Source organism: Argiope bruennichi, chromosome 7 (assembly GCF_947563725.1).
Source record: "Argiope bruennichi chromosome 7, qqArgBrue1.1, whole genome shotgun sequence".
Lineage (NCBI taxonomy): Eukaryota > Metazoa > Arthropoda > Arachnida > Araneae > Araneidae > Argiope > Argiope bruennichi.
Genome location: NC_079157.1, coordinates 18,165,915 through 18,186,550, shown reverse-complemented (window position 1 = coordinate 18,186,550; position 20,636 = coordinate 18,165,915). Strand labels below are relative to the sequence as shown.

The following is a 20,636-nucleotide window of genomic DNA, read 5'->3' as shown; positions in this document are numbered from 1 at the left end:
AATTAATTAAAAATCAGACGTTTTTCTGCAGTATCTTCCGAAAATATTACAGCACGAAAATGAACTATACATCACATAAAAATTTAAAATAATTATTATTTCGATGATACCAATTTTGTTGCCAATATTATTTTTTGTCTATCTATTTTTAAATAAATTAAAAAAATATATATTTTTAAGTTTACTGCACCGCAACATATTTCATTGTTGAAACAAAACTCATATCATTTTCATTGTTACTTCAAATATTCCATCCTAGATTATTTTTTTTAAAAATGAAATTACGAAAATAAGCTTAATTTCCCATGTTAGGCAGGTTTTTATTTAAGACAGGTTTTTGAATAAGTTTTTGAAATTTTGTTGCTGTTTCCAATGTAATTTCAGAAGTATTTAAAATTCCGTTCTAAATTAAAAGTTCGAACTTTAGGTGAGTAGAAAGAAAATTAGAGGTAATACCCTATTCCTTATTTAGCTTGTTGAATGAACGTAGTAAAACTATGAATCATGCCATTTCCATGCCTATCAGAATTTGAAATTGAAAAAATATGTTACATTTTACTGCGAAAGTCTTTAAAATTAAGTTACATAAATTATTTATTTGAAGCTTTTTGCGAATAAAATTTTTGGAACCAGCTGGTCGCCAGAGGCGGCTAACATTCACTAAACAAAGATAATTTTTCACAACCCCTTACATTTCCATTTGTTTCACAATTTAAGAAGCCTCGTGCTAAACCACTGAAAGAAATATTTTTTGAACTTATTTCTCTTTTAATATGTTATCGCTTTTTTAATAAGTCTGTTGTAAGCAAAATTAGGGAGGGGGGACTTAAGAAACTTTTGTATAATCAATATATATCAGAATTAAAAAAAGAAAGGCCTTTGCTTTTTAAATTACATTACTAGGTTCTGCATTTTTCACGACATAGATTTTTCTAGGAATTGATCGCATATTGATTAATGTAGAGCATTCCACTCTGCTCGGTATTTTTTAAAAATCTTTATGATGCTATTTTTATATTAGAAGTCATTATGCTCGTTAATTAATTTCTTTATTATACGTCTGCGTCATACACAAGTCAATTTTGACCATCCGTGATCGATATGTTTAATATTTTGGCTGTTATCGAATTTCACTGGAATGCAAAAGCGATGTCTTTGAGAAAACACTTGCTTTACAAATTTTATCTTTTAAACTTAATGAAAAATTATGTATTAGTAATGTATTTAATGCAATTATTTCTAAATATGTTATTGCATTATGGCTCAGATGGAATGGCTGTTAAATTTCGATCTCAGTCGAATGAGTGCATATACTGAGAAGGTGAAAAGCATGAATCAGGGAGTGCAGCGGAGAAATAATAGAATTGTGTTAAATTTGGTGGGTTTTTTTTTTCTTCATATTTTTCATTATTGATATACCTTTAATCGTTCGTTATTTTCTCGTATACGTAGTATACAGTAACTACAGTAAAACAAAATTCGGACTCTGAGATTTTGACGAATCTCCATGTTTTAAAGAGTTTTCCATGTTTTTCTGAATTCGCAAAAACACATTTTTAGAAAATCTTCGTTTGTCTGTATGTGACAAAGATGACTCTAAAACGCCTTAAGCTATACAGATGAAATTTGGCATACGGTCTTTACTTCAAATGTGCAGATTTCTGTCAAATTTTGTCATATCTGTTCTGAGGAAGTCCGTCTGTTCGAATACAAGTAAACACGGTAGTTACTAAATGAATAGAGGTAGGTAAATAAAATTCGGTACATAGATTTAACATCTGTAGTATCGACACAAGATAAAAATTTTAGCCAAATTGAATTACGGGTCGACTATCTGTCGGTTTGTACTTTCAGAAAAACGTAAACATGATAATTCAAAAACACAATGACTTGACTATATCAAGTTTGATAAGAGATTTTGTGTCTACAAGTGCCAAACTTTTGTTTTAATCGGTTCAGAAAAACGTGTCTAAAACACAAATTCGATTTGTGGATACTATTAACGGCATGCCAGAAATTAATCGCCAAATAACTCGCCAAGGATGACACGATAGATTCTGTAAAAACACTAAATTCTCGCCAAAAGTTAATATTTCGTAATTATTGTACTCCAGTGCCATGTATGGCGTTTTTTGGCATGACAAGTTTATTAGAAAGTATGCGAGGAAGTTTTCAGGTGGCCACTCCCGCTGGTTAAGAATGAGCGAAAAGCAACTAGATCTATAAAACTGATTCGTATCTTTCTCCTAATTTGTCAAAATGGACTCGGTTGATATCATCCCCATTGACTCCTCAGAGATAGTCTATAACAAAAAAGTTGGTAATAGTAATTTAAAAAGTAAAACTAAAATAAATTTTATTATCTTTTTGATGCAGTGCATTTTGACGTGAAAAAAAAGCGAGTGAGAAATGTGACTATTACCAATTGTATTTGCATTCTTTTGAAAATAATATAACCATTAAACTTCATGTCATTATAAAAAAAAAAAAAATCTGTTTTCATGACACGCATTATATAGGGCTTAATTTAAATTCCACACGTATGTATTTTACATCATTCTTTAGAAAATTAGTTAGGTTTAATGTAATACTGGTACAATTGCAAAATTTTATTTCATTTTGGAGTTATAAACTATTATCATTAATTATAAAAAGAATGTTTTTGATTTAATGTTTAAAAAAATATTGCAGCTTGAAATTTTAAAAAAAAAAAATAACTAAATTTTTTTAATTTTATTTTTCAATTAGAAAGAAAATTGTTTCTATAAGGAATTGGGTTTAGTAATTATAAGCCTCATGTTATGGTATTTTATTTTTATTCCAGTTGTATAAATTTCTTTGATATTTATTTTTAGTGTGATTGTTAATTTGTTATGAACTGTATTTTAGCTTTTTATATTCTGTTTTAGCATACTAAAATTGTAATATTAAGTTTAGTCCATTAAGAATTTTCTTCTAGTGTTCTGTTAAATTAAGTATTGTTAAAGGGAAGATATTTTTTTCTGTTTACTCTTAAAAAATTTAAGTGGGGTTCTGAAATATGAAAGTTATGGATGTTTGAAAACTTAATGTTTTCAATGAAGATTTATTCATTGACCTGAAGACATAATCCGTTGGATATTTTGTCAACCTAAAGATACAGTGCTTTTAATTTTCCTTCTTAGAAAATAAAATAAAACTAATAATATAAAACTAATTTAGGGAGTTTTTTTTCCCCCTTTGTATTACAGTCTTTTATTTGTCACAGCATTTTGACTGAATTCTTTATTTTGCCATTTTTAGGAATAGAAGTGCAGTTATAATTTCATTATTTTTAAATATTTCAAAGGAAAAATAAATAAAAGGCATCTAGTTACAAAAAAAAAAAGTATTTTAGATCAAATATCTCTACTTCGATTTTTATTTATTTATTTTTTGAGTTGATCTACCATGTAACTGAAAATTTTTAAGTCATATCTTTATAGGTGTTTACTGTTTGATTTTTTCTTCCATATATCGCCGCATATTTTTGATATATATTTGATACAAGCGCAACTAAATGTTGCTTTAAAAAAAAATTCGTTGTTTAAGTTTTATTTGTTTTTCTAGTTATTTTAAGCATTTAGCATTGTACCATTTGAGCATTTTATTACATTTGTAGTTCAAAGACATTTCTTGATAGATTTTTGTTCTTTTTTTTCTTTTTTTTTTTTGTTATTGAATGAAATTTTATATTTTTAAATTTTTGTAACAATTCACTTTTTTCTTCGGTTTTGAGCGAACATTACTTATTTTGCTTGGGTATGAAGTTGAATTAAAGAGAAATGTTTTTGTATGAGATAGAATTATATCAGACTGGATGTGTAAGAAATTAGCTTATGATTGCATGTTTATTAATCAAAGTGCTGTTATAAAATTTTGAAATTAGACAACCATGAAAATTGCGTTACTCTTCCATCTAATTTTAATGTGCTTATAGGCTGAATACTATCTTTCGACTTAGAATTTGGCGCTTAATTTCTTATTGGATTGTAAGTTCTATCTCAAAAAGATTGTTAATTGGATTTTTAATCAAAAATAAATTGAAATATTTGTTTTCTTTCAATAACTTGGGAACATATCATCTAACGCCAACTTTTTTTTCCCCCATATAATTTTTTTTCTCTAATATGTCTTTAAAAATATTTTTAAATACATTTTATAACAGCATATTTTTTCTAATTTAAATTATTGCTTTTATGCACGTGCAACTGGTGATGGTATTAAATACATGTCTTGTTTGTATGTTATCATAATTAAGAACTCATTTTTTTTTTTAAATACATAACCACATATAAATCGAGTCTATAATATTACCATTCTATAATGTTTGAATATCCAGGTTGGAATCTTCTTAAAAAATATTTATTTATTTTTCGGTGTATTTTATTTGTATTAAATTTTTACTTTTTTGATATGAATGTTAGTAATGCCATGTTGTAGTTGTATGAGCTGAAAAAAAAAAATTATTATAATAGTAGAAACCAGAAATTCGAAAAAGTAAATTATTTTTACTGGAAGTAAACTATCTAAATAATAAATTCGATACTAAGTATAAAAAGCATTTTCTAACTCAGACATACAGCTGTTTCTGTACTAAATAAAGAAGCATCCCATTACTATATGCAACTTAACAAGAGCATAAGTGCTGTAGTACTCACCAAGTTTGTGCATATCCTCGAAAAGTTCTTAAATATCAACAACAATTTACAACAGCGAGAAACACAATGATCCATTTTTTTTGGTACATAGGTACATCTTCAATAGTCCACTTCTCAAAAAAAGTACGTTTGGTCTATATTGCTAAGCGGTTAGATAATCACCAAAGAATCCTTGTACGTTTCAAAAAATAAAAATAAAAATAAATCACATAGGATGAAATCGCACAGTGTGAGTTGGATGAATGGTACGTTCAGTGCATAAGCATTGTAGACATATCTCCATTGGAGGCATGTTTGCTACTTGTTGCATAATCGGGGGGCTGTGCTTCCCACTCCAGGATTTGGTAAGATTGAATGGGTGGACCTTCAGGGTCCACACTGCTAGCTGTATCCTCGTCGTCCGCTGCTGGTGGTTGCAGCAGGTGATGGTCGCTGGTCATGGTGGATACGTGGTGGTGGTGACCGTCTTGATGAACGTGTCGGTAGGATGCTGGTGAGCTGGCACTCGATCGAGGGGGTGGCGGTGGTGGCACCACTGGGAGTGACGAGTCATCATAGTGGGCGTTGGCAGAATACACGGTGTTGTCACCCCGTGCCTGCAGTTGTTGTCAGATGGTCGTTTCCCTAAGTAATAAAAAGAAAAGCAATGCAGCTTTGTTTGTGAGTTGAGAGGAGAAACTTTTATTTTGGCTCATAATGAAAAATTGGTTGCATTTCTTTAAGGTCACGAAATTGTTGCATAGACCATTGCGTGTTAAAAAACGGATTTAAAATTAATTGAATTATTAAACTAAATATAAGGAGCTCAAGAATCATTAACATTAGAATTTAATGTTGAAATTTCAATAAATTAAAAACTTACATTCTGTGTAATGGCAATTGAAATTATTTTAAAATAGCTAACATTCGACTTTTAATGTTTTTTTTTATTATTTCTACTTTACAATTTATAAGGAATACTTTTTAATACAAAATAAATTAATAAATAATTTGTAACTTACTCCTCTTATGTCGGTTTATAAAGAACTTCAAGTGAATATTAAAAATACCTTGATTATATTTCGTTATATTTAACAATGAAATTTATTTGCAACTTTCAATTGATAAATAGATGTTGTAAAATTAATGTTTGAAACCCAATCTGAATTTTAGTTTATAATTGCGGATTATTGTAATCACTTCTGGGGAAAAAATATTTTTTTTTATATAGTGATTCATGTTTATGTTTTCTAATTATGGAATCAAAATTTATGTTAAGGATAATTGTTATAAAAATAAAAAGCACCAAGTTTACGAAACTTTTGTTATTTTGTACCTTTAGACTTAATGCTAAAAAAGATGGAATAAAAATAATTGCTACAAACTTGTATGCCAATTATAACCAAGAATATCCTTTGCCCTTTTGGGTGATGCGAAAGAATGTACCTTTTTGGGGAAAACTTTAAATATTTCGTTCCCGAAGCAAAGTCTTGTACACCTTTTCAAACACCAAGAACCGTAAAAGACCTTGAAGAAAGTATGGTGAGAAAAATTGAATAGACGAGACCAAGAAGAAAATAGAGAAGGCAGAAGAGAAAAAGGAAAGTGCTCAGTTGACACGTGATCATTCATTTTAAAAAGTTCTTTTTCTCGGCCCAGCTATTTCCTAGCCGTATTTATAACGGCCCAGCTTACACAAAGGACGTTATACTAGAATGCTTTTGACACATACCGCTATGCTGTCTGCTGTATTATGTTGGGGCGGAGAAAAAGTTCTTAAAAAGAGAGTAACGACGACTTTATTGAGAAAATTCCCTCAGGGTTGTAACAGCAACATCATCAAATAATATAAGCATTGAATTTGAAAGTTATCTGTCAAAGAATGTTGTTTGAGCTCGTTAAATAATGCAGACGTTATCAGAGATGTTTTTGCGGATTTCTTATTGAAGATATTGGCTGTAAATTAGAGAAAAAAAAAAAAAAAATGTGAGTTGTCAAAGCGTCGAATAGAATATTTTTAAGTCTGGTCCGAAAAAGAATTTCTTTTTTGAAATTAATAAACTGCATATTTATGGTAGATTTATTTAGATAAAAAAATTTGATTTGTTTTTATTCTTGGACTTCGGGAGCAGATTCTGTCGTGAACCTGTAATTATCGCTATAGATTTTTGGCAGACCAAAATTACTACTATATGCATATGAAATTAAATGTCTATTCGTCCGTTTGTTTATTTATTTACAATTCAAAATTCCTTGACAGAATCAAATAGAATTTGGTATATATGTGACTTAGTATTTGGATTAACTGTGCTATTTAAAGATTTCTATTCTCTGCAAAGGGGATAAAATGTGCCGTAGAATTACTTATGATGGAATAATAATTAATTATAACTTTAGATCATTATACTGTTCGTTTCAGGATTTCGAGATCAGTATTTTTAAATACTGGAACTTCTCTAAGGAAAGTACACCGGAAGATGAGCAATTAAAACATCGCAACGAATAATCTGAATTCACCCTATTTCTAAATGTAACAACATTTTTTGACGGATCCTCCTTTCAACTTTCTTTTCACAGCTTTTTTTACGATATAAACTCTTCTTGACTCATGCGTAAAAGCGCGATTTGTGTTAAAATCTGGGAATAAATGGTATAAAAATGATTTTTTTTTACACCATCTTAAAATTAAAAAATAATAATAATTTTTCAGAGACATAAATTTCATTTCTGTGTGATCTTTTTTCTAAATAGTTTTTCAAAATTTTTGTGGAGTGGTGTTATTTAAATTAAGATTAGGATTTCTAAGACGTGATAAGGATTGAATGTTAGAATATGAGAATTCAAATATATACATATAATGAATATACAGATTTATTGTAACAAACTAAAACTAAAGATCTATAATAGCATGATGTATCAAATAAATTAAAGTTAGTTCTTCATAACCTGTTTAATTTTAGAATTCTATAAGAGCAGGTATATGCATAAATAAATAATAAAAAATAGCTACTGAGTGATTAAATATGAGAATTAACAAACAGCATTCAAAAATTGATTATTATTTTTTTCGATAAATATTGCGAGTGAATAAAAAATGAAATATAAATACAAAAGCGATTCTGTTTTGGAATCTGTATATAAATTAAAAGTATGATTTATCTTTTCGAAAAGTTTCTTCACAAGTATGCACTTTGGGTGATTGGATTTTCGACCGTGAAGCTGTATTAAAATGAAATTTTAATGTCGCTGCTCACGATTCTTTTTATGTTTAACTGTATCCGCAACGAAAGGGAATTAGAAATAAAACCGTGCAAACGATTTCCTTTATTCCTTGCTTCAAAGCTGCTGAAATATGGTAGATTATAATTTTAGCCAAAACTTTTTTATAGTAAAGTATAGAATAAACTTTTTAATGTTTCTGGATGTTGGTGTTTGATCTTTCTCTTTTTTTTTATAATCCGATAAAAGAACTTTGCAGTTAAATTAATGTTTTCGTGTCAGAAATATAGAAATTCGATATCGTTATTTTCGTTGGCGGCGTCTTTTGATGCAAGCTGCAAGATAATGTCCATATGCATTGATTTAAATTCTTTAAAAAATATACTTAAAAAAAAACTTTGCTCCTGGAAAATGAGATCGTCTGTAATTGTCAAGAGGTATACGGAGATTGTTGGTATTTAATAGAACTATTTCATTGTTATAAAGATTATTTTTAATTTCGACTCATCTTTCGTATTATTTTTGAAAGTTCTGATAAATTATTCTTTTATTTATTCCCAAAAGAAAGAACTGCAGTAATTTTCGTTTCCTAATTAATTACGAAGTTAATTAATGAACAATAAATGAAAAGCTTAACTCTCAGCTAAATTTTAAGTTGAAAGAAGAAAAAAAAATTAATGATTCGAAATTTATTATTGTTTTTCCGAATGTTTCAAATGTATATGAATATAAAATTGGTCTTTTCCCGAAAGATTATATTCGTTGCGTGAAGAAAAAGAATTTGAATTGGCAGATTTTAAAATCGTTTTATATAATTAATTTTATAATGATTAAAAAGATGCCGTAAAACATTTATTTAAATGTTTAGTCTTTTACTGATCATTTAGTTAGATATTAATGTGTCTGTGTTTTATTTAATCTATACTTTTTATTAGTTAAACAGAAATTAAACATAGTAATTATTTTATTAATTAATCTGGCCCTTCTTTATAAACATTGTGCTCGTTTTAATTAAGTTAATGTTAGCAAATTCGGTTCAAATATTGTCATAGCTTTAACACATTTATATATATATATATATACCCTTCTTTAAAACATGTGTAAGATTTTCTTTTGCTAGGAGTTGATAATATTGTTGGTTGACTATCTTATTGACATTATGGTGTCTGTGACAGATGTTTCTTTTTTTTTCATCAAAAGCTCCTTCAGAAACAAGAATCTAAAATAGAAAATCTACTTTTCTCTTTTTGACTGGGATGTATTCAATTTGATGCGTTATCTCTAGTCGATGCTGAATTGAATCTATTTCTTCGAAAAAGGAAGATTGAATTGTTCGAAAAAGAAAATCCAACGTTATCTCATTATCAATTGGGAAATCGTACTCGGCGGTTGATGAAAACAACTTTTTACTTCAGTAATAAAATAGGGAATTCTATTTCACCAATGATTATCGTTTGGCGAAAAAGAATTGATCTTGATTTGTGATAAAAAAAATACAATATTTTAAAAAAAATAATGTTATTTTTTAGAACACAATAAATAATAACGAAATAACTTCTAAATTGTACGGCATAGGTTAAACAACTCTATTTTATATTTCCATTTTTATCATTACTTTTGCAAGAATAAAAGAGATTAATAAAATTGTGAAATAAAAATATGATTATCGTCTGCTGTTTCGGAATTTTTTATTTTGAATATATAAAGTAGACCTTGGAAATTCTTTTTTATGCTTCTGTGAGTCTGAATTTGGACACTGTGCATTCAAAAAAATGTGAAGTAATTAATTTCCTTAACAATTCTATATAATTTCTGAATTAATTAGTTAGAAGATTAACTCTAAAAATCTTTTAATTTAAAAAGTTACAAAACTCCATTTTTCTAGAGAAAAAAGAGAAACTGCATGACCGTTTCATGGAACTTTTCAGAACTACTAATTTGGAATTGATTAATTATTTGGCATTTCAGAAACTTCTAAAAAAACTTAATTTGGAAGCTTGCTTTCGAAACAAATAAACAACCTAATTAAATCTTATTTCGCGAATCAGAAATCTTTATTTTTACATTTAATGCTTTATAAACTTCTTTCCCCGGTGTCTGTTTTTATGCAAGGAATTTCATTTAATTCTATTTATTATATTTAATTATGTTTCACTATGTTTGATTAAAAAGATTAGATTTATGAGCTATAATGTGATTTACTTATAATGAGTAAAATATGATATAGAATTGTATATGAATTACTTTTTTTTTTTTAATTTTAATAACATAATTTTAGAAGGAATGCCTGCTTTCCTTTCTGTCTTATTTATATGAATACACAACAATGCTGCATTCTTTTCAGTATTCTTTCCAATCTTTCCGGGCAGCGTTCTTTTTCGTACATCTCCTCTTGGAAGTAAATTGTCCATCTTGTTTGTGCTCCCAGCAAATAAGAAAGAAAAACAACCCCCGCCGCAGAATTTCATGAATAAGTTTTCTTCTCGTCTATATGCGATTACGATCGAAGTGTACAGTTTCCCATCGAATTTCCAAACTCTACTTTTTTTCCCCTGAGGTTGTTGCATCTCCCTTTCTTAGTTTTTACTTATCGTTATTTATTTTTTTAATGTACACATTCTTTAACATTTCGTTAAGATATTGCTGCATGATTATATGATGTTACGAGTCACTGTTTTTCTCATCAGATACTCATTGTTGTAAATGGATTATCAACGTTTATTTATTTATTTTTTCAAAATAGTGCTTATTTTTCGATCTTTTTTGGAAATGGAACATAAAGACTTCTCTCTGTTAATATTAATCTATGAGCAAAATTAGTACAGATGCTTACAAATAATTTATGTGTTAGGATTTATACGAGTGAAAATATTTAATTTTTCGTTAATTTTAGGTAACTAGTGATAATTCAAATTGAATTGATGGGGCATTAAGTTTGTATTGAATTTTCTTAGAAAACTTACGAGTTAGTAAGGCTTCAGATTGAAGTTTTCAAAAGTGCATCATATTTTGAAGTTCTTTTATTGAGAAAACTTTAAGAAAAAGCGAATTGAAAGTAAAAGAATGGAGGGATTGTTGTTCTTATTAATATACATATTTTTTAATGTTTCATGGAAGAAATGCGGTATGGCCTTAAATTTTTTCCCCTGTTTGAAGGCATTTACACTAATACTAATGAGCGGGCAAAATAAAAATTTTAATGCAGAATATATAAAACAACGAAAAAAAAAATACCGAAAAAAAATAACATAACTTCAATTATTATCATAATTTATTTGATATTTGTCATAGATAATTTACACTATAGTTAAATCGATATTTTGGAATATCATAATCAAATCCTTGTGTTAACCGGATTCCCAAGAACCAGCCAATTAATCCACTGTCTCTATTTATTTGAGCAGAACTTTAAAATTTATTATATAATACTAACATTTGCATAAATAACTAATTAAACTCATCTCTAATTAAAATATTCTCTAAAATTTTGCTCCTTTCTCTTATTTTAGATTTCTTTTTAAAACATTATTTAATTAAATTTATTGATCCTGACTCAGCTTTGAATATTAACTTAGGCAAAACAATTTATTAAACAAATTGAGTTGGGTACTTACATATATCCTCTGTTGAGTCGGCAAGCTCGTGCCATGTCAGCGGCTGGGCCGTGGCCTCTGGCTACGCCATTCACTCGACTGCATTCATTAGAACTGCCCCATGAGCTACCACAGCACGGAAATTCTGCAGCTACATTCCTCAAGTCTCTGTGTAACATGAGGAGTAAGGTGGGATTTACGAAGGCGTGCACGAATGCAACGTGCAGTGTGATTTCATAAGTGATGGCATATCCTGGTCTTCCAGGTTGGATTAGGGTGAGAGTGAAAAGTGGGCCCCAAAATAGGATATAGGCGGCCAGAATGATAGCAAAGCTCTTCACTCGCCTGATACCTAAAACCACCAAATGATATTATATTATCTACCAAAAAATGGTCAATTCTTTGATTAACCTCGAGGTAACTCAACTAAATTAATAACTGATTTTATTACCTCAACAAAAAGCATCTTACCTTCTTGTTCCAGGCGATGAATGTAGCTTTGGATCTGCTGAGACTCGTTACACGAAGAGTCGTGGGGATCCGACCTTACGGATATCATAGTCGTCACCAGACCTGCTATCCTAACGGCCTCCAGGTTGGACCTATTACAATAAAATTGAAAAATCTAAAATTTTTAATCTTAGCTCTGACTATCCTTTCATGTAACAAGTTGACTACAAAACAGATTCATGGTACAATATCTCACCTAGTCAAGTCCCTGTATAGCTTTCGTAGGTGTACTCCAGTTAGGGCAACGCACATTACATTCACCGTGACCCAGAGAACATTGAGCACGTAATGCCCAACGGGGCCGTAGACCATAGGGCAGGCATCGACATGTCCAGCTGTATCCCGCGAGCTGGTCAGGGCCCCGCTGAGCAAGGTAGGTCCTAGATTGATGGTGAAGCTGGCAAACCAGATAATGAAGAGTCCGAATATTATGCATTGTGGAGAATCCAAGGACACTGTCGAGGAAGCTGTTACGTCTTGATTTGGGTGCAGTGGGTTCTGGTGATGGTAGTGATGATGATGTGGGCTTGGTTGTTGTGGTGGATGCTGAAAAATGTATTTCTTTAAAATTTAAACGCGATAACACGTCAGTTGGAAATGCCAATTAGGAATTTCTTAAGTGCCTTATTCAAAGCATATATTTTCTGACATTAAACCATATAGAGTTTTAAAACAATGATTTTCCAGGTAATGAATTAAAATTTAATTTGAATTTTGTAAATTTATTTGTTTATTATGTTTGTTTGTTTATTTATGTATTTATTAACATCATTTAAAAATTATACTCAATATATTCAAAAAGACTATTTGTTTTTACCTGAAAATCTTGGTCTGGCAACAATGAGGCATCGTTGATGACGGAGGTGAGCATGTTGACTGTAGAAACCGTTACGAGCAGCAGGAAGGCAGTCTCGATAATATTGCATTTAGGAAGACGTTGGCAGAACAGAACTCCAATTCCTAACAGCAATAACAGACTGGCTCTGCCGCAATCAACGAGACCTTGGTGGAATAGCAATCCTTGGGACCATCTGTGTACAACAAATTTAAATAATCACAATTTTGATTTTGGTTCTGCTATTTCATTTTAAACTTAGCAGAATCTAAGAATTTTTAAAAACAGTACTTTAAGCCTTGATTTTATTTCTTGATTTATTGTTTAGTAGTAATATTTTTTTTTTTTAATTTTTTCCCTCCTTTTGTCTCAAATATCAGCATTTCCATTAAAAAAATCGTTAACAAAATCGTCTGCCGAAATTTATTTTATTTGAGAGTCATATATTTTAATTTGAACTTTGATATAGTTCGAAATAAATGCAGATTAAAATATTTTTATCTATCCCCATTATTTAATACTAGAAGATTTTGATAATTCTGACAGTTATCAATTCATCTGCCATCAGCACCAAATGATCCTTTTATGAACGAAAACCAACTGGATTTAATTTTCAAAGGTAGCGTTCTAGTAACTCTTTTATGACAGTCACCATAGCAACGCTTTTGCGTTATAGATTTTCCTGCTTTGCTTTTTCATGTTTTTGGAAGAAAACGAATTATGTCATGAAAATCTCGTAATCTCGTTATGTTGAAATGTTAGAGGCTTTAATATGTATAAAACATTCTTACACGCTGTTGGTTTCCTTGTATTTTAATTAGAAGTAATTATTTTTCTTTAGCTAAAAAGTCCGTGATATTAGCTTATTCAAGTATCTGACTTATTTTTACATTTGTGCTTTATTATGATTTAAGTTTCCTTTCGAAAATTTTGAGATCAGTTCGCCTGATTTCTTTTTGTTTAACCATCTTGATTTGTGGCTGGTATGCTTTAGTTTCAGAATTCATTCATCCGTGAATAAAGTTTAAATTCGGACTTTTAGAAAACCGTGTCTGACGAAGGTTTAATTAGGTAATTAGTTTGCTTTTATTATGCTTAACTTAACTATAAGCATTTAAATACCTTTTTTTACTTCGTGAAAGCCGTTGAAACCACTTAATTGTATTTAAATATTCATTAGAGTGCATTTCTCTTTTCTTGGAAAATCGGTTACGGTTGGTAGTTTTGTTTAGGATTACTGTTAGCTTTTGCTTCGAATTTTATTTTAATCGAGAATTCTATTATTTGTCGAATTTATTTCAATTAGGAAATCGTAAGTTTACTTATTATTTAAAACCTCTACTCTTTTTTTTTTCATCTCTTTTTTTAGCTATACCCCAATTAAAAAAATTATTACTTAAAATCCCTGGGGGTGATTTTCCACATCAATAAAATCAAACTGTCTTGTTACACTGATGCCTGTGTTTAAAAGGATATTTTCTTTTAGAATTGTAATAATTAATTTTTTTACTATTTTAATTAAAGGGTATACTGTTTACCCTTAACTATCTACAAAGAAATAATTGAACTAGATTAAATTAATGAATTTTATTATAATGATTTTAGTTGTGGTTATCGACTTATAAAAAAATGCTTTATTATAAATATCGTTTCGGTTCTTGAATTTTATTGTTGCTTCTTCCGTTGTAGATAGCATTATTTTACAATTTTTCATTATAACATAATTCATGCTGAAGAAATGCCCCTTTCTTTTATTTAATAAGGATTTGAAAAAGGCAGTATGTTGCACGTCTTTCCTTTTTTTCTTTTTCGTTTAAAAAGTTGCACTGTTTGATTTCATGGCTTCGTCAATAATTTTGATGGGGGATATTTGTGTGTCTTCTTCATTTACTTCTTATTTAGGCCTTGATAGCCTGGTTGGTAAGGCATTGGATTCGCGTCCTTTGGGTTGCGAGTTCAAACCCCTCCGGCCGAAGGCTCTCCTTGTGTGTGGTGGCTGCCCACGTATAAAGGGTTGTGACGTGTGTGTAGCTAAGTCTTACCCTTGGCTCTAGATGGCGCTACTGTGAAAACAAGAGATGTACCCTTGGCTTAATTCATAAATGACTTCTTAAAGTGAGTGGGCTTGTCTAGGACAAGTGCAGTGCCATTAGAAACAACAACAACTTATTTAGAAGAACTTATCGATTATTAGATCAAATGAGTATATATATATATATTTGTACCGTCTTAAGGGTCTCTTGAAGACGATGAGCAACATGAGGAACATGTTGGCACCCATGCCAAGAGCTGCTATGGTGAACAGCACGATCGCCTCCGTCGTCTGGGCTGGATGACACACAGACCCCAGGCTTTGATTACTTGCAGTAGTACCGTTCGTGCCGAGAGCTTTGCCCACGAGCACGTTGGCGGCTTTACCAACGCCAGGCGTCTGAAATAAATCACATTCAGTTATTATTTTTGCATCGTTGGCGAGATAATATTAAATTTCATAGTTGCAATCCATTGTCATCAGCCGCAACCCATGCAGTATCTTCATCTATAATCTGTGTGTTTTCTGTAGGCGGTTCAAGGTCGCATTTTCTACCGCGTTACTGGTACAAGACAACCAGTAACGAGGTAGAAAATGAGACCTTCAACAGCCTACAGAAAATACACAGACTATAATAAATCCATTATTAGAATTAATTTTATTAGCTGTAGTAAAAAAGTAATTGCTGAATTACTTTTTTTTTTTTTTTTGGTTACTCAGATTTTAAAAATATGCTTTATGAGAATGATTAGTTAGGTTTTTTTTTGGGTATCAAAGATATATTATCACATGCATGTATAAATTTTTCATATTGTTAATTTTTAATTACTTTTAATTTTCTGTTATTAAATTTATTTCAAATAAAAGGGAATGAATAAATTATAATAGGGTTTTAATTATAATCTCACGATAAAACTTTTATTTGAAATAAACTTAATATTTCGAAAGAACTCTATATTTGAAGTAATATTTATATTACTAACTAATTGCTTTTTGTTGCATTTGTATATTCTTAAAAGCAAAGTAGAAGCGTTTTACTTTTATATTGCTACCTCGCCCTTATTTTGGCATCAAGAACAATGAACCGTGGCTCAATTCTAATTTGGAGTCGATCCCTCCTTCTGCTTTTACCCTTTTCGTCCGAAGAGGGTGAGGACACTTTAAACGACGTCCCAATTACTCTTGCTGCTAGGACACAAAAGAATGGAACGACGTCTTTAATAATGTTCCACAGTCACTCCCTGTTATGTGTGTGCCTCCTTCTGGCGAATAATATCCCAGACAATTGAAATTTCGATAGCTGGATGTCCCGTGCGCAACATCTGTACGTGTCTGATCCTCAAGCATTTTGTTGTTGTTGGCTGGATGTATAATTTCTATATGGCGATGAAGTTTCATTTTCTCATTTTCGATGTTTATGGTAAACAATTTAGTTGTTCCACTGCTTCAGGCGATATTTTATCAAAACTCGTTGTATCGCAGATCGCGATATTTTCGCATATTTTAAGCTGGTTGACATATCAGATTGTGGTCCTTTTATAAGTAAAGCTTTAGTGACAAAGTCAAATTAAAAAAGTTTTACTTTTGTATTAATATTGTGCATTTCAGTTAAAAAATATTTCGAAGATATGTATTTGTAGCTTTGTTTTCAAATTAACTATCAAATTGTAGTAAGCAAAATACTGTAGACTGAAGATACTTTTCACTTATTGGAACGCTAATGATTATGATAATTTAACCCATGTTTGAAAATCGCTATTTGATTATTGATCATTGAATATGCGGTGAATTTTAAATTATTTATGTTATTATCCACATATTAATTTGTAAGATTAGATTTTTAATTGCCCTAAAAGTTTTGCTTTTAATTCTTCATACGCTGTATTTTAAGGTTTTTGTTGTGATTTATTTCAGGTTTCCGGTATCGTTAAGACATTACATTTATTAAAATTATATCTTAAATCTATTTATTCTGCAGATAAAAATTAATTTCAACTGAAAAGTTAACAGATATCCTTTAAGAATGCACACTTCAGTATACATATTCTGGCAGTATCATAAGAAACTCAAAACAGCTTAAAATGATCCATGAGACAAATGCAGTTGCTTATATTCTCAGTATTATGCACAGATATGAATGAAACCTTATTATCAAATCTCATAAAATGGATTTATTTTCAAAGATTCTGCGATTATGTATCAAAGCATGCTTCAACCAGCCATTAGAAAGAGCGCCTTCAAATCCCGAATCGTCTTAGTGCTTATCATATGGCAGTTACTCAGGATATGTGTAAGTTTCAATGTATTCACATTGATCGATTCTCGAAAAGCTTTTTGGTGTAGAGTTTATATTCATCAACAAAGCATTCTCATTTCCCCTGTCTTAATCCAATGCATAGTGAATCGAGGACTGTACTAATGACTCCTTTAAAAGCGATTTCATTTTAATTGATCCTCTTTTGGAGTATATTAGTTGCTGCTATTCCAGATCATTCTTGCAATAATGAGAAATTTTCATCCAAACGTCTTTTTGAATCGATAGCTGTTTTTGTTAGTTTGATTTTTGTCTGGATGCGGAACTCTAATTGATGAATTTTTCTCGTTTCATCAAACGTATTTTTAAGGGTTTTTTTTTTTCCTTACTTCTTGTTTTCCATTCCAGACGGATTTAATTTAATTAAAATTAATTTTAATATAGATAATAGATTTGTTCCAATTTTCTTTTTATTTCTGACTAATGCATTAATCTAAGTTGGAATTAAATGAATGAATAGACATGGGTAAAATAGTTTCGATATATAATTAAATGAAATTAAAATTCATTTTAATTAATTCCTAGAATAAATTTTAATTAATTCGTAGAATAAAATATGCAATAATAATAAAAGTAAGTATATTATATTGCTTTAGGGTATATATTTATACTTTAACGCTTCTTTCTAAAAAAGAGATGATCTTTTCGAATGATTTTATAAACAGCGCCATTTTCGCTTTTAGTATAACTTTTATCGCCTGAAATTTTGTTTTATTGCATGGATTGTTCTATTCTTTCTTCTGGCATTACTTATGTGTATGTTTGGGTTTGTTTTAAATTGTCCTTATGATAGTTATAAAAATTGCTGCAAACTTCAAAAGAATACATAATGACGCAGTTCTACATTATCAACAAAAGAAGACGAATTCAAAGAAAGTATTGTTGACTGAACGTGCTATAAGTTGCATTCAACTTTTACGAAAAATTTTTTAAAGAAAATGTTTCCCAAATATGAGGTATACTATAATAAAACCTGTTTAGCATAACTTATATTTGTTTCAGAGTGTTTCCCTAGTGTGTATTTATGTTTATCTTGTTTCGTTGTTTCTCTGATTCTACAATTTTTTTATTTAACTTATTTTCATGTTTGTAAGGATGAAATTTTCTGATCGAGTTTTCATTTACAACCATTTGTACGAGAATCTCAAAAATTTTATATCGTTGTACGTTTAATATGCCAAGGCAATATTTTAATATATTCTGTAACTTAAATATAAGCTAAAAGAAGGGGGGAAAAAATAGAACAGAAATATAAATTTCCTTTTCAGAACAATAGAACATAAATAGGAAAAAAAATAGAACAATTCTCCCAACCGATGCTGCATTGTTTGTTTTTATGAATACTTCAAATTTATATTTTAGTACATTGCTTCATAATTTTAAGAAAATGCATCGATAAAAATTTTTTTTTTAAAAAATATCGTCTTGTGTCTTTATTGCTTAAAAATAAAATTCTCGACTTGATATGATTCTTGTCGACTTTGTCAGATTATCTACGAAAGACGAGATAAAACGTTATTTTTGGTTCAATATTTTATCCCCTATGTTTATCGTTTTTTGAAATCCTGTGGGCTCCAATGTTTTTGGCGAATAAATATTAATTCCTTTTCATGACACTGGGTAAGGGTTTTCAGAAGATAACAAAGGATCCTTTTTTCTGCATCTACCCGAAATAAGTAGTATGCTTGCTGAATTTTTCATTGCGTTCATCTGTTTGTTAGAAAGAAAAGAAGGTTGTATAACGTATATAGCATCACCAAGATGCCTAGCTTCTTCTTTTTTTTGCGGCATCGTTTGTGATGAAATGAGTTACCAAAGTGCTTTTTATGCTTTTTGTTTCGTAATTTGGCCACCAAATGTGTTTCCCTTATTATCATCAGTTTTCTTGCACTGTATTTTTTTTTTTTTTTTTTTTTTTTTTTGTCGCGTTCGAAATCAAGGTAAATGTTTATTGCTTTTGGCTTTGGATTGTCTCATTTCATTTGTTGTTTTCCTATAGGAATAAATCCTTTTATATGGATTTTTTATTTATTTGTTGACTCTCTGTTATTAAATTATGACTGAAAATATCGTTACATTTTTAATTCACGATTTAAACGCATATTTTATATAATATCATTAAAAGAAATTTTGCCTAAGTCTAGTAGAAATGCAATAGTTCAAAAGAATTTTTTTAGTTGTCTGTGTTTTTAATAAGTTATTTTTTTTTTTCATGCATGCACTAACACATACAGACATTTTGTATAGTGTATTCTGTTTACCGCTATGATTGTATAATGGGTAGTATATTACGTTGCTTCACGGACAGGGTTCCATTTTTAATATCCTGATGGATCTAAATTTAAAATTAATCTTAGTATATCATTTTATTCAGTATTAATTAAAATAATATTTCAAGATATAATTTCGTGCTAATTAATTTCGGAAATTACTAACAGTTGTATTAAAAATAATTTAAAATTGAATTGTATTTAAGAAATGTTTTAATTTTTATTGTCAATAAATTTAATTCGAGAACGAGTGTTGTATTTTTTTTTGGAGGGGGGGGGGTTCGAATATTGCAATTTCCTGAACTGCTTTCTTGGAATTGAAATGTAGAACAATGCCTGCAATCCACTTGCAACAGGAAATATTTCTCTTTCTCTTAATCGATTTTTTTGGGGGGGAGGGGATACTAGGAAACATCGGTGTATGCAGGAAGTTCATATATCGTTTGTTTTGAATTACTTTGCATTGAAATAAATCCTGTTGAATTCCACAAAATGGGGCCATAACTTCCTCCCACTTGGAACTATTAGTGCTTGTAGAGGGGGGGGGGAGCAGTCATGAATTTATTGCTGACGTGTTAAATGTCGATTTTCTGTTATTTAAGAAAGTCGAACTCGAGAGAGAAATAAAACTATTTCGTTTTTCATTCTGCCTTCTGCTTCTTTTAACGTTGTCGAAATGGAGTAGGGTAACAGCCTTATGCCATTTAAATTTTTATTTTGACTGGGTTCGTTTCATTGCTGGCTCTTGTTATTGCGAAAACCCGTGTTTATTTTCTTTGCCTCCCGACGGATATGCCCTCTTATGCGGTCTCTTTTCGCTTATTTCTTTTTATAAATGTGTGTTTGAAATATGATGTGTAGTTGACTCTGCCGACTATGAGTTTTAAATTTCTTTCTCTCTAAAAATGGTTGTATCCGATTTTCCTTTATGGCCCCTTCTAGAAGTACCGAATCGGAAAGAAAAGTCATTGCTGACTTTGATTTTGGTAAATAAAATAACTTAGTCGATCTTTTTTTTTATTTGATTGTTCTCAAAGAAATCGCTGAAACGAGTGATAAAATATGAGCCTCTTTCGATTTCTGTGGTTACAACCCAACGATATTTTTTTCTTCTTTTAAATATTCAAAATATAAAGAATTGCTGTACCGTTATTCTTTAGTTGTTAAATTTTAAAAAAAAATCATATTAAATAAAGATAAGTTTA

General features: G+C 29.9%; 2 protein-coding genes across 3 annotated transcripts in view; one reads left to right on the top strand and one right to left on the bottom strand.

Moving 5' to 3' along the window:
* Positions 1–20,636, top strand: part of LOC129976279 (midasin-like) — a 263,355-nt gene that overhangs the window by 104,141 nt on the left and 138,578 nt on the right. The window lies entirely within an intron of this gene.
* LOC129976280 (uncharacterized) overlaps positions 1–20,636 on the bottom strand; it is a 51,769-nt gene that overhangs the window by 8,088 nt on the left and 23,045 nt on the right. Inside the window, exons 3-8 of the mRNA XM_056089765.1 lie at positions 15,041–15,246; positions 12,798–13,011; positions 12,177–12,526; positions 11,942–12,072; positions 11,492–11,822; positions 4,680–5,303 (exon numbers count right to left, since the gene is read on the bottom strand). Coding sequence (XP_055945740.1) covers positions 5,288–5,303; positions 11,492–11,822; positions 11,942–12,072; positions 12,177–12,526; positions 12,798–13,011; positions 15,041–15,246 — 1,248 coding nt within the window. The 3' untranslated portion in view covers positions 4,680–5,287. The remainder of the gene's footprint in view (positions 1–4,679; positions 5,304–11,491; positions 11,823–11,941; positions 12,073–12,176; positions 12,527–12,797; positions 13,012–15,040; positions 15,247–20,636) is intronic.